We start from the raw sequence: 13,433 nt of genomic DNA, 5'->3' as shown, positions 1-13,433 counted from the left end.
TCAAATGAGCACTCTGTGAAGTTTATACGACAATGTTGTCTATACAAAACCTTATATGCCCCCAGGGCATAACTTATAGCCCTTGCCCTGAAGGTTCTGGGGGAGTGTCCTCTTCAAAGATCTAAGTTCCTGAACTTAAAACTACGTTTAATAAAATGGCTGTGTCAAAATTTTGATTGGATATGCTTGAGGAGAAGGTTAGCGTGAGAGGAGGGTTAGTTGCCCTCAAATCACTTTCGACTATTAAAAAGGGCACTAGCTCTTTGAATTTTCCATCGAATGAGCCTTTTTGAAGTTTCTACGACACCACCTTCTATAAAAACCTTATATGCCCCCAGGTTATAACTTAAAATCCTTGCCTTGAGGGTTGTGGGGGAGCGTCCTCCTCAAAAACATACTTTTTATCTGAATATCAACTACGCTGAACAAAATGGCTATCTTAAAATTTTTATTGGATGTGTTTGGGGGAATTATGGGTGGGGGGAGGGGGCTAGTTGCCCTCCAATCATTTTCGACTATTAAAAAGAGTACTAGTCCTTTGATTTCCCAATCAAATGAGGCTTTTTTGAAGTTTCTACCGCAACGCCTTCTATAAGAACCTTATATGACCCCAGGGCATAACTTAAAACACTTGACTTGAGGGTTGTGGGGGAGTGTCCTCTTCAAAAACAAATTTTCTATCCGGAAATCAACTACGCTGAACAAAATGGCTATCTCAAAATTTTGATCGGATATGTTTGGAATAATGATGGGCGTGGGGGGGAGCTAGTTGCCCTCCAATCACTTTTTACTATTAAAAAGCGCAATAGACCTTTGAATTTCTAATCGAATGAGCCTTTTTTGAAGTTTCTACGACAACACCTTCTATAAAAGCATTATATGCCCCCAGGGCATAACTTAAAACCCTTGCCTTGAGGGTTGTGGGGGATTGTCCTCCTCAAAGACATTTTATATCTGGAAATCAACCACGCTGCACAAAATGCCTATCTCAAAATTTTAATCGGATATGTGGGGGGGACGGATGGGCGTGGGGGGGCGAGCTCCCTCCAATCACTTTCGACTATTAAAAAGGGCACTATCCCTTTGAATTTCCAATCGAATAAGCCTTTTTTGAATATTCTACGACAACGTCTTCAATATAAACCTTATATGCCCCCAGGGCTTAATTTAAAACCCTTGCCCTTAGGGTTGTGGGGGATTTTCCTCCTCAAAAACAAATATTTTCTATCTGGAAATCTACTACGCTGAACAAAATGGCTATCGTAAAATTTTGATTTGATGTGTTTGGGGAAATGATAGGCGGGGGGGCTAGTTGCCCTCCAATCACTTTCGAATGTTAAAAAGGGCACTAGCCCTTTGAATTTTCAATTGAATGAGCCTGTTTTGAAGTTTCTACGACAACGCCTTCTATAAAAACCTTATATGCCCCCGGGCCATAACTTGAAACCCTTGCCCTAAGGGTTGTGGGGGAGTGTCCTCCTCAAAAATATATTTTCTATCTGGAAATCAACTACGCTGAACAAAATGGCAATCTCTAAAATTTTGATTGGATGTGTTTGGGGGAATGATGGGCGTGAGGGGGGCTAGTTGCCCTCCAATCACTTCCGACTATTAAAAAGGGCACTAGAACTCTCGATTTCCAATCGAATGAGCCTTTTTTGAAGTTTCTATGACAACGCCTTCTATAAATAAAGCTTACATGCCCCTAGGGCATAACTTAAAACCCTTGCCCTGAAGGTTGTGGGGGCTTGCCCTCCTCAAAAATATATTTTCTATCTGGAAATCAACTACGCTGAACAAAATAGCTATCTCAAAATTTTGATTGGATGTGTTTGGGGGAATGTTGGGCGTGGAGGGGGGGGGGGCTAGTTGCCCTCCAATCACTTTCGACTATTAAAAAGGGCACTAGAACTCTCGATTTCCAATCGAATGCCCCCAGGGCATAACTTAAAATCCTTGCCCCGAGGGTTGTGGGGAGTGTCCTCCTCAAAAACATATTTTCTATCGGGAAATCAACTACACTGAACAAAATGGCTATCTAAAAATTTTGATTGGATGGGTTTGGGGAAATGATGGGCGTGGGGAGGGGCTAGTTGCCCTCCAATCATTTTTTACTATTAAAAAGGGCGCTAGCCTTTTGAATTTCCAATCGAATGAGCCTACTTTAAAGTTTCTACGACAACGCCTATAAAAACCGTATATGCCCCCAGGGCATAACTTAAAACCCTTGCCCTGAGGGTTTTTAGGGAGTGTCCTCCTCAGAAATATATTTTGTATCTGAAAATCAACTACGCTGAAAAAATGGCTATCTCAAAATTTTGATTGGCTGTGTTTGGGGGAATGATGGGCGGGGGGGGGGGGCTAGTTGCCCTCCAATCACTTTCGACTATTAGAAAGGGCACTAGAACTCTCGATTTCCAATCGAACGAGCCCGCTTTGAAGTTTTTACAACGACGCCTTCCGTATGAAGTGCCTCTGGGAAAAAAAATAATTAATAAATAAATAATAAAACATTGGAGCCGTATGGCCTTTACTAGAGGCAACGCTACAACGTTGCCTCTGATTTCTCAAAAATTATCCCGTTGTCACTTAAAACCTGTACGGCCTTATCTCACTTTTCGCCTTTAACAGTTTCTATTTTATCTGTTTTATACCCTCTATTTTATCCCGTATATGTCACCAAGACTATGTCATCAGGAGATGGTAATAAAGATTTCGGTATCAAATCTTTTTCTTTGTATTTCAGGTTTTTGTAGAAGGAATAAAATAAATAACGATGAAGACCACACTTCCTTCCCATAATAGAAATAACAAAATGTTAAACACTGAGGAATTATTTGAAGAAAGTGAAACTTTTTTTTAAATGGTTATTGCCGTTTATATCTAAAAGGCTCTGCATTAGGAAAGCACTGCTATATAGAAAATAAGACGTACAACAAAATACGTGTCTAATAAAAAGTAAAAAATTAAAGCCGCCTTAGCATCATCACTTTAAGGAAGTTTAACCAGCACTGAAAAACAAACAAGGAACAAAGTAATTCATTCATATTGCCTATTTGTTTTTCAGTCCTGGTTGAACCTCCTTGAAGTGAAGATGCTAGGGCTGTTTCAGTTTTTTTCTTTTTTTTACTTTAATTGGCCACATATTTTAGCTAACGTCTTAATTAATATTTATCTGTGCTTTTCTGATGAAGCCGCAGCTTGTCTCAGTAACAAGTCGCATAAGGACAACACAGCTAGGCAAGCTCCTTTTTCCTCCCACTGTGTTCTGAGCTTGACTTTGAACTCCTTCCTTACGGCTTGTCTATTTAGAATTGCCAAGAAATTGGGTGCTTTTACTTGCTCCTTGATCCTTCAGGACATGAAATAAAAAAAATATCGTTTGATCGTTCTTTTTAAATGAGAGTAAGGAACAATAGAACTTAAAATGAATTTAAATTATTCCGTATATTCTATAAACCCTGGCTCTTTGCGCAAAAATTTTACTAGTGTGCCACTGGAAGTGTGCGAATTGAGCATACATATGTATGCTCAAGTGTATGCTCTTCAATTACCTTTTTTCAATTCATCGATTACCTCTTATAACTTTTAAACTGAAAATTATAATATTAGTCACTGTGATGTACTTATTCGGTGTACCGTGCAAGAGTAGGACCTAAAATCCCTGTTACCCCCATTGCCATTCCAGTCAGCTTTCCCAGTAAGCAGAGCTCATATAATATGAACAATCTCAGTCGCCCACTTGCCTCCAAGTCTTGTAGACATGTTCGTTCATAATTTTTTGAATCATTTTTAGTCTCCAACGGTCAGGAGTGTCAATAGCCTTTTACCTTTAGGAGGAACGTCCTAGATGTGCTGACGAATTCGGGTAAGTGACGACGACAACCGGAGTTTATTACTTAGTTTTTAGGTGTTAAAATAATGTTTATTAACCGCTTTTCAACTCTCTACTTTTCTACAAGTAAGTTGAGGTCACTTTTTCCAGTAACATGAGTATGGGATGACATCATGACTATGAGATAGTCAAGTCGATCGATTCCCATAGTTGACCTCAATCTGTTCTTGACGATGTTCATCCTGCTATGTATTCTTTCACCTTCGATCAATGTCACTGCAATAGTTTTTGCAAAAGTGAATGCTTTGTAAACTAAAGACAACCCTCATCTGTTCTAATTCCCTAGAGAGAACAACTCGGCAAACCTAATGATACTTCCAGCGCTTTTGCAAATCTATGCAAAAAGAACGATAATGTTCCCTCTGTAGGCTAGGCATCTTAGGAATTGAATATATATAACGGACAAAAGTCCTTTCTGAGGACCTTGAGGGGGAACCCCATCCCCTCTTAGTGGTACCCCTTCCAATGGTCTTCAAATGGCTCAGAGACTATTTGAACCACCCTTATTGTATACCTATCTACCATAGTTCTGCCCTAGGATGTATGATAGACGTGATCATCAAAAAGTGAAAAGAATAATCTTCATACAACTCTGAAAATGTTATGCCAGCTTTGCCTCTGAAAAAGACAATCTGTCTTGGCTCTAAACTAAAATTGAAGACAAAGAAATGAATGACCATAATCTATAAAATTAAGGACCAAGGGACATGATGATTCAGAAACTACTCAATTATTAATCTAGGAAGGAAACTTTGGTCAACACACCTCCCTTTTTCCTGCATCCACAATGTTCTGCTCTTTAAACTTTATCTACGATATCTTTTTGTCTAAAAATTATTACCTCGGCCATCGCGGAAGATCCTCGCTTCGCTCGAGCTGGTTTCACTATACAAATCGCTTACTAAATACATGAGTGTCCCCTTGTCAAACGCATGATTTATGCATCATATTGTCACATTCTCAGTTTATATAAAAAATAAAACAATGTAAGTATACAGATTTGCATTTTTGTGACTCAAGAATTATTTGCACAAATTTTATGTTTCTAGCTTAAATACTATTTAAGCTAGAAACGTAAAGTTTGTGCAACTTTTACGTTTTTACGTTGTGAAAAAAAACAGCATTTAATAAACAGTTTAGCTACGAATCACTAAACAGGCTGGAAAGACAGACAGACACAAAAATTTATATGTGTGTAGATAAACATATTATGGTTTATTAAAAAAGTTATGTTTTTTTAGACCGAAACAAATGATTTATTAAAATAAGTTTAAATTAAACAAATTATCAGGCATTACAAATGATTATTAAGTATGATTATGATCACTATGTCTCATATGCACTTTTGATAATAATGTCTGGCTTTTTTCAGGATAATTATACTGCTTTGCATATCGCTGTAGAAGGGGGTAAAGCTCCTGTCGTTGAGACGCTTCTTGGCTATGGAGCACATGTACATATCAAAGGTAAGAACATTTCCTGTTTCTAGAGGGTTCAGTCCTCGCGCCAAAAATTACAAACATCTAAAATAAATGTTCTTTTCTCCTGAAAGAAGATATCATAAGCATCAGGGTTTATAAGCAATTTTGTGGTAGATATAGTAGATGTCACTATTCTTTGGTTGCTGCTGTCGAGCATTAAGTTATCACAAACAATAATGATAATAAAAGTCGCTAAGAAATTTTATAAACACAAAATTATGAAAAAAATATCTCAGTAGTACCATTATAGGACCAATAACATAAATTAACTTATATATTTTTCAAATTACCTTTCCTTAATGATGCTTGTGCTAACAGATAAAATCTTCGTGTATAATGAACAGTACTGATCCGTCATGTAATTATGATTAACTATACCGATTCTTTTATAATAATTAAATAAAAAGAACAGGTTTTTTAACTGAAAGTAAGGAACGACGTTAAAACTGAAAACGAATAGAAATTATTCCGTATATATAAGGAATAATTTCTGTCCCCTCCTCAACGCCTCACTCTTTACGCTAAAGTTTTTATAGTTTAAAAAAATAGAGTTGTGGGAAAGCCAAACTTTAGCGTAAAGAGCGAGGCATTGAGGAGGGGACAGCCCCTTTCATATACGGAATAATTTCTGTTCGTTTTAAGTTTTAACGTCGGTAGGAACCCATAATTACATACAGGGGGGAACCACTGCAGCCATCTATAACCAGTCTAACTGTACACGATCACGTGTCTCTTTCTAGGTCAATCACGGGACTTCTAGAGCCAAAATCAAAACCTGCATTAATTCAAAAACGTTCAAAAATTAAATAAAAAAACTGTTTTTTTACTGAAAGTAAGGAACGACGTTAGTTGGAACACATATTTACATAAAGGGGGAAACCACTGCTGCTATCTATAACCAATCTAACTGCACAAGATCATATACCTCTTTCTAGGCCAATCACGGGACTTAGAATACTGAGGGGAAAATGTACATGCGCATTGAATACTAACGGGACAATGTTATTGATCCAGGGACTTAAAAATGACGTCACTCGATTTCTAGGAATTATGCGGGACTCTAAAGAGATAGAAATTCCATTTTTAAATATGGCTTCTCTGGTCTTTAGGCTTAGCGATGAATTCAGGAATTTTTCTTTCGAAGTCTTTATAATGCAACTAGGATATATTAGATAATTTTCAGAAATTCAAACGAGATACAAGGAGATTGAATATATTTAACGCGGGAATTTTTTCTTGGGAAATTTAAATGTGAAAGTGCAAGGGTGCCAAAACAAAGTACCATTCAGAAATTACTTTTAGGGGATTATTTGGGCGAAACAGATTGAGAAATTTTAGGGGATTATTTGAGCAGGAAAAAAGTTAGAATTTCTAGGTTGTGGTCGTTAAAATACACAAGTTTCATTTGAACAGTGTTACAAGGTCCCCTACCCAAATCCCCAAGGGCCCCCCACCTCCTTCAGCTTTTTTGCCCCCTCCCCATCTTTCACAATACTTTTTTTGTGCGCTTGAGACACAGAAGGGCACCCCTCCCCCAGCTTTTGGCCCCCCTTTTTTAATGTTTTTTTTGTGTGCTTGAGACACATAAGGGCCCCCCAACTTTTGCCCCCCATGTTTTTCAATACTTTTTGTGCACACCTGAGACATAGAAGGCCCCCTCCCCCCAACTTTTTGCCCCCCACCATTTTTTATAATATTTTTTTTGCGCGCTTTAGACACAGAAGGGCCACCCCTCCCCCCAAATGTTACCCCTCCCCATTTTTATTATACTTTTTTTGCGCGCTTGAGACATAGAAGGGCACCCCCTCCCCCAGCTTTTGGTCTCCCCCCTTTTTAATGATTTTTTTTTGCGCGCTTGAGACACAGAAGGGCACCCCCTCCCCCCAGCTTTTGGCCCCCATTTTTTAATGATTTTTTTTGCGTGCTTGAGACACAGAAGGGCCCCCAACTTTTGCCCCCCATGTTTTTCAATACTATTTTTTGCATACCTGAGACATAGAAGGCCCCCCCTTCATTTCTTATAATAATTTTTTTTTTGCGCGCTTTAGACACAGAAGGGCCACCCCCTCCCCCCAAATGTTTCCCTCCCCATTTTTTATTATACTTTTTTTGCGCGCTTGAGACACAGAAGGGCACCCCCTCCCCCCAGCTTTTGGCCCCCCTGTTTTAATGATTTTTTTTGCGTGCTTGAGACACAGAAGGGCCCCCCAACTTTTGCCCCCCATGTTTTTCAATACTATTTTTTGCATACCTGAGACATAGAAGTCCCCCCTCCCCCCAATTTTTTTGCCCCCCCCCTCCCATTTTTTATAATATTTTTTTTTTGCGCGATTTAAACAGAAGGACCACCCCCTCGCCCCAAATGTTTCCCCTCCCCATTTTTATTATACTTTTTTGGTACGCTTGAGAAACAGAAGGGCCCCCTCCCCACATTTTTAATACTTTTTTTTGCGTGCTTGAGACACAGAAATTAAAAAACAGAAAAGGTTTTTCAGCTAAAACAGGGAACAAGTTTCAAACTTTTCCAACAATAGACACACGACATGAGAAAAAACCTAACAAGGGAAGCAAGAAACAACAGACTTTCACACAAGTAAAATCATGAACCAGCACAAGTAAAAATATCAAATCATAAGTTTCCAACAATACACACACGACATGAGAAGAAACATAGCACAGGAAGCAAGAAACAGCAGACATTCACACAAATAAAATCTTGAACTATCATAAATAAAAAAAAAACAATCATAAGTCTCCAAAAACACACACACGACATGAGAAGAAACCTAGCACAGGAAGCAAGAAACAAAAGACTTTCACACAAGTAAAATCATGAACCAGCACAAGTAAAAATACCAAATCATAAGTTTCCAACAACACACAGACGACATGAGAAGAAAACTAGCAAAGGACATAAGAAACATCACACTTTCACACAAGTAAAATCATGAACCAGCATAAGTAAAATACCAAATCATAAGTTTCCAACAACAAACGAACGACATGAGAAGAAACCTAGAAATGGAAGCAAGAAACAACAGACTTTCACACAACTAAAATCATGAACCAGCACAAGTAAAAATACCGCATCATAAGTTTCCAAACAACACACACACGACATGAGAAGAAACATAGCACAGGAAGCAAGAAAAAAAGACTTTCACACAAGAAAAGGCATGAACCAGCATATTTAAAAATACCAAATCATAAGTTTCCAACAACACCCAGACGACATGAGAAGAAACCTAGCACAGAAAGCAAGAAAAAGCAGACTTTCACACAAATAAACTCTTGAACCATCATAAATAAAAATATCAAATCACAAGTTTCCAAAAACACACACACGACATGAGAAGAAACCTAGCACAGGAAGCAAGAAACAACAGACTTTCACACAAGTAAAATCATGAGCCAGCACAAGTGAAAATACTACATCATAAGTTTCTAACAACACACACACGACATGAGAAGAAACATAGCACAGGCAGATTCTTTTGATATGGTATTTTGACTTGTGCTGGTTCATGATTTTGCTTGTGGGAAAGTCTGTTGTTTCTTGCTTCCTTTGCTAGGTTTCTTTTCATGTTATATGTTTGTTGTTGACTTATGATTTGGTATTTTTACTTACGCTGGTTCATGATTTTACTTGTGTGAAAGTCTGCTGTTTCTTGCGTCCTTTGCTATGTTTCTTCTCATGTCGTGTGTGTGTTGTTGGAAACTTATGATTTGATATTTTTACTTAGGCTGGTTCATGATTTTACTTGTGTGAAAGTCTGTTGTTTCTTGCTTCCTTTGTTAGATATTTTCTCATGTCGTGTGTTTGTTGTTGGAAAAGTTTTAAACTTGTTCCCTGCTTTAGCTGAAATACCTTCTCTGTGTTTTTTAATTTCTGTGTCTCAAGGACGCAAAAAAGAATTAAAAAATGTGGGGAGGGGCTCAAAAAGTGGGGGTGGGGGGGGGCCTTCTGTGTCTCAAGCACCCAAAAAAAGTATTAAAAACAAAAAAATGGGGGTGGGCCAAAAATTTGGGAGAGAGGGGGGCCCTTCTGTGTCTCAAGCGCGCAAAAAAGTATTAAAAAATGGGGGGTGGGCAAATTTTGGGGGAGGGGACGGGGGTCCTTCTGTTTCTCAAGGGCTCAAGAAAACTATTATTAAAAATGGGAGAGGACCAAAAAAGTTTGGGGGAAGGGGTCCCTTCTATGTCTCAAGTGCGCAAAAAAAGTATTATAATAAAATTAGGGGGCCGAAAAGCTGGGGGAGGGAGGGCCCTTCTATGTCTCAAGTATGCAAATAGAAGTATTAAAAAAATGGGGGGGCCAAAAGTTGGGGGGCCCTTCTGTGTCTCAAGCGCAAAAAAAGTTTTAAAAAATGGGGGGGGGGCAAAAGTCGGGGAGGGGGCCCTTCTGTGTCTCAAACGTGCAAAAAAAACATTATAAAAAATGGGGGGGGGTTGAAAAAGTTGGGGTAGGGGGGCCCTTGGGGTCGGGTTTAGGGGACCTTACAGCACTGTTCAAATCAACTTGTAAAATGGGTTTAGGATGGACATTATGAGAAGAAATTGTTCTGAAATGTCTTTTGAAAAGTATTGCTTGGTGTTGGAGCATTCAAAAAGCTGTAAAGTAAAGTTGTGTGTAAAATGAATGGGTACTTCAATTTTTAAAATGGGTTTAGGAGAGACATTAAGAAAGGAACTTGTTTTGAAATGCCTTTGAAAAGTATTGCTTGGTGTTGGAGCATTCAAAAAAGCAGTATAGTAAAGTTGTGGGTGAAAAGGGTGGGTACTCCAACTTGTAAAATGGGTTTAGGATGGACATTAAGAAAATAACTTGTTCTGAAAAGATATAATAAAGCCATAAAAAAGTATTAAAAAATGTGGGCTCAGGGGCCTTTGGGGTGCGGGGGGTTCTTTGGGTGCCCTGGGGACTTTGGGGGACGGGGGGGTTCCTTGGGGGTTGGGGTTGGGGGATCTGAACCCTTTGGGGTTGGGGTAGGGGACCTCACGACACTGTTCAAATGGAACTTGTGTATTATAACGACCACAGAGTTTCACCATCAAATCCTCTTCTAAAACCTCTTCTAAAATCATCTTTTAAAATGTCTCTAACTGTTTCGCCGAAATAATTCCCTAAAATGTCTAAAACGGTTTCACTCAAATAACCCCTAAACGTAATTTCAGCGTGTTCCTTTTGTTTTTGGCATCCCTGCGCTGTCACATTTCAAATTACTAAGAAACCCTTTACCGCGTTAATCTCTTCATCGCTAAGATCAAAACATTCGCCCGGAAACAATTCTCTTGGTAGGACTCCAAAGACATTAATAGACATTCGCTCGGAAACAATTCTCTTTGGAAACAACAAATTAATTCCCCTTTCGTGAATCAATAATTCTCCTTAGAAACAACAAATTAATTCCCCTTTCGTGACAAATCAATCAATCTTGACATCATCTGTCAGACATTAATAAACATTCGCTCGGAAACAATTCTCTTTGGAAATACATCAAAGACATTAATTAACTTGATGTCATCTGTCAGACATTAATTAACTTCCCCGGAAACAATTCTGACAGGTGATGTCAAGATTGATTGATTACGCAATCATTCTCCCTAGGGACTCTATGCCCATATATGGAGTCCCGTTTGTATTCCTGGATCATAACATTCGCCCCTAGCATGCACTTGGCCAAAACAACAACAAAAAATACTGCTTCCTATTCCAGGATCATAACATTCTCCCCTAGCGGTCACATGGCCAAAACAACAACAAATAAATCGACCTTGGAGAAAGAGGTCATTGACCGATTACGCAATCATTCCCTAGGGACTCTATGCCCATATAAGGAGTCCCCCCTGGAGTCAATAAGGCATCTCTACTTCCAATCTCCTTGTATCTCGTTTGAATTTCTGAAAATTATCTAATATGTCCTAGTTGCATTATTGAGGCCTCGAAAGAATAATTCCTGAATTTACCACTAAGCCTAAGGAATCAAGAGAAGCCATATTTAAAAATAGAATTTCTATATCTTAAGTCCCGCATAATTCCTAGAAATCAAGTGATGTCACTTCTAAGTCTCTGGATCGATAGCATTGTCCTGTTAGCATTCAGTGCGCATGTACATTTTCCCCGCAGTATTGTAAGTTCCGTTATTGGCCTAAAAAGAGGCATATGATCTTGTACAGTTAGACTGGTTATAGATAGCAGCAGTGGTTCCCCCCCCCCCCTGTATGTAAATATGCGTTCCTACTAACGTCGTTCCTTACTTTCAGTTAAAAAACCTGTTTCTTTTATTTGATTTTTTGAATTAATTCAGATTTTGATTTTGGCTCACCGTACATGCATAATTAAAACAAAATTCGTCTATTAATTTTACTTTTATTTGGTTAAATGGCTTTCTCGAAACTTGATTAATTTTATTTACGAACGTTTTTCTTAGTAATAAATATACGTAACTTACGAATTATTTTACGTAACGAACTTCTATATTCATAAATTTTTAATACGTATATTAGAGGGTTTGCCCCCTAGTCAATACCTTGTTCTTTAAGCTAAAGTTCGAATTTTGTTGCAATTCTTTAAAAATGACCCCTAAATCACAAATGCCGTTAATTAGAATAAGTAGCTCTTATGAAAGTACTAAATAATCTTTGGCTTAAAGAGCGAGGCATTGCCTAGGGGATGAACCCAGTCATATACGTAATATTTTCTGTTCGTTTTAAGTTTTGATGTAGCTCCTTACTTTCAGTTGAAAACTTTTTTTTTATTTAATTTCTGATCTTTTTCTTTAATAATGTCGGGAAATTTGGCGCCCCCTTCATAGCAATGTCCCTTCTCCCATGAAAACGTCCTTCATGGAAAGATCCTCCCATTTAACCACCGACCTACTCACCCCCCGCCTACCAGAAAAAATCCACCCTGAAAACGTCTGTATACTTCCCAATAACCAATACTATATGTTAACATTGGGTAAAGTTCATAGCTTTCAGCCTTTCCCCCATGAAATTTGGGGATTAAGTCATCTTGAAAGACATAGTTATCATATTTTCAACCCTTCTGAACAAAATGGCTATCTCAAAATTTGGATCGGATGACTTTGGGAAATAATGAGCGTTGGAGGGGGCCTAGTTACCCTCCATTTTTTGGTCACTTAAAAATGGCACTAGAACTTTTAATTTCCGTTCCAATGAGCCCTCCCACGACATTCTAGGACCACCGGGTCGATACGATCACCCCTGGGGAAAAAAATAAATAAACACGTATCCGTGATCTTTCTTCGGCAAAAAAATGCAAAATTCCACATTTTTGTAGATTGGTGTTTGAATATATTTTCTTGCCAAAAGATAAGCTTTTGCAAAATAATGTATATGATGAGTTTGTTAGTTTGTGGAGTAGTATTAATAGTAATATTTATAGTAATTAATAGCAAGAGTATATATTAATAGTAGCATATACAATAGAGCTAGGCTACAACCAACTACGGTAAGAAACCATGTCTGTGAGTACCATGGTGGCAAGGGAGTTGAGTTTCTAATGCCATTTTGTTTAATCTTACCCTCCATATTAAAATCATCATGAACGGATGAATTCTCACTCTCTTCAACTATGGCATTTATGTTTAAGATGTGTTCTGGGGAATAATTGTTTTGCAGTGTCAGGTTATTATTACTTTGCATGTTTGACTGAATGGTAAAGTTTTCTTCTCTGCTGTCCTGGAGATCTGTACTAAAAATAACCTCGCGTACTTCTTTGTCATTCTGTTTAATCCCAGTTGGTTTCACCAGTGCAACACTCACAATTGTAAGTAATATAAATTTATTCATTCTGTAGATATGGATTTCCTTAGTTGGAGTCTAAAACTGAAACTAGAACTAACTTTTTGCCAGAGTAAATTTTACTTGTAGGATCTAGTTTAAACAGCTGATTTTGTTTTATTTGCAATGTATTACCATAAATATTAGTGCATTTATTAGAAATAATCTTTGATAAAAATTAATGTCTCAAATTATCGATGGTTCTCTCAATATTCACGCTCACTTCTTTTTTAAAAGCTTAAAAAGTCTTA

At 38.1% G+C, this 13,433-nt stretch overlaps 1 protein-coding gene across 2 annotated transcripts in view; it reads left to right on the top strand.

The window, feature by feature from the left end:
* nompC (no mechanoreceptor potential C) overlaps positions 1-13,433 on the top strand; it is a 502,015-nt gene that overhangs the window by 174,855 nt on the left and 313,727 nt on the right. For both annotated transcript variants that reach the window (XM_089102713.1, XM_089102710.1), the window contains exon 10: positions 5,268-5,361. In XM_089102713.1, coding sequence (XP_088958839.1) covers positions 5,268-5,361 — 94 coding nt within the window. The remainder of the gene's footprint in view (positions 1-5,267; positions 5,362-13,433) is intronic.

This window comes from Artemia sp. Qi Xiang Cuo, chromosome 2 (genome assembly GCF_049724085.1).
Source record: "Artemia sp. Qi Xiang Cuo chromosome 2, ASM4972408v1, whole genome shotgun sequence".
NCBI lineage: Eukaryota > Metazoa > Arthropoda > Branchiopoda > Anostraca > Artemiidae > Artemia > Artemia sp. Qi Xiang Cuo.
This window is presented reverse-complemented; position numbering and strand designations above follow the sequence as displayed.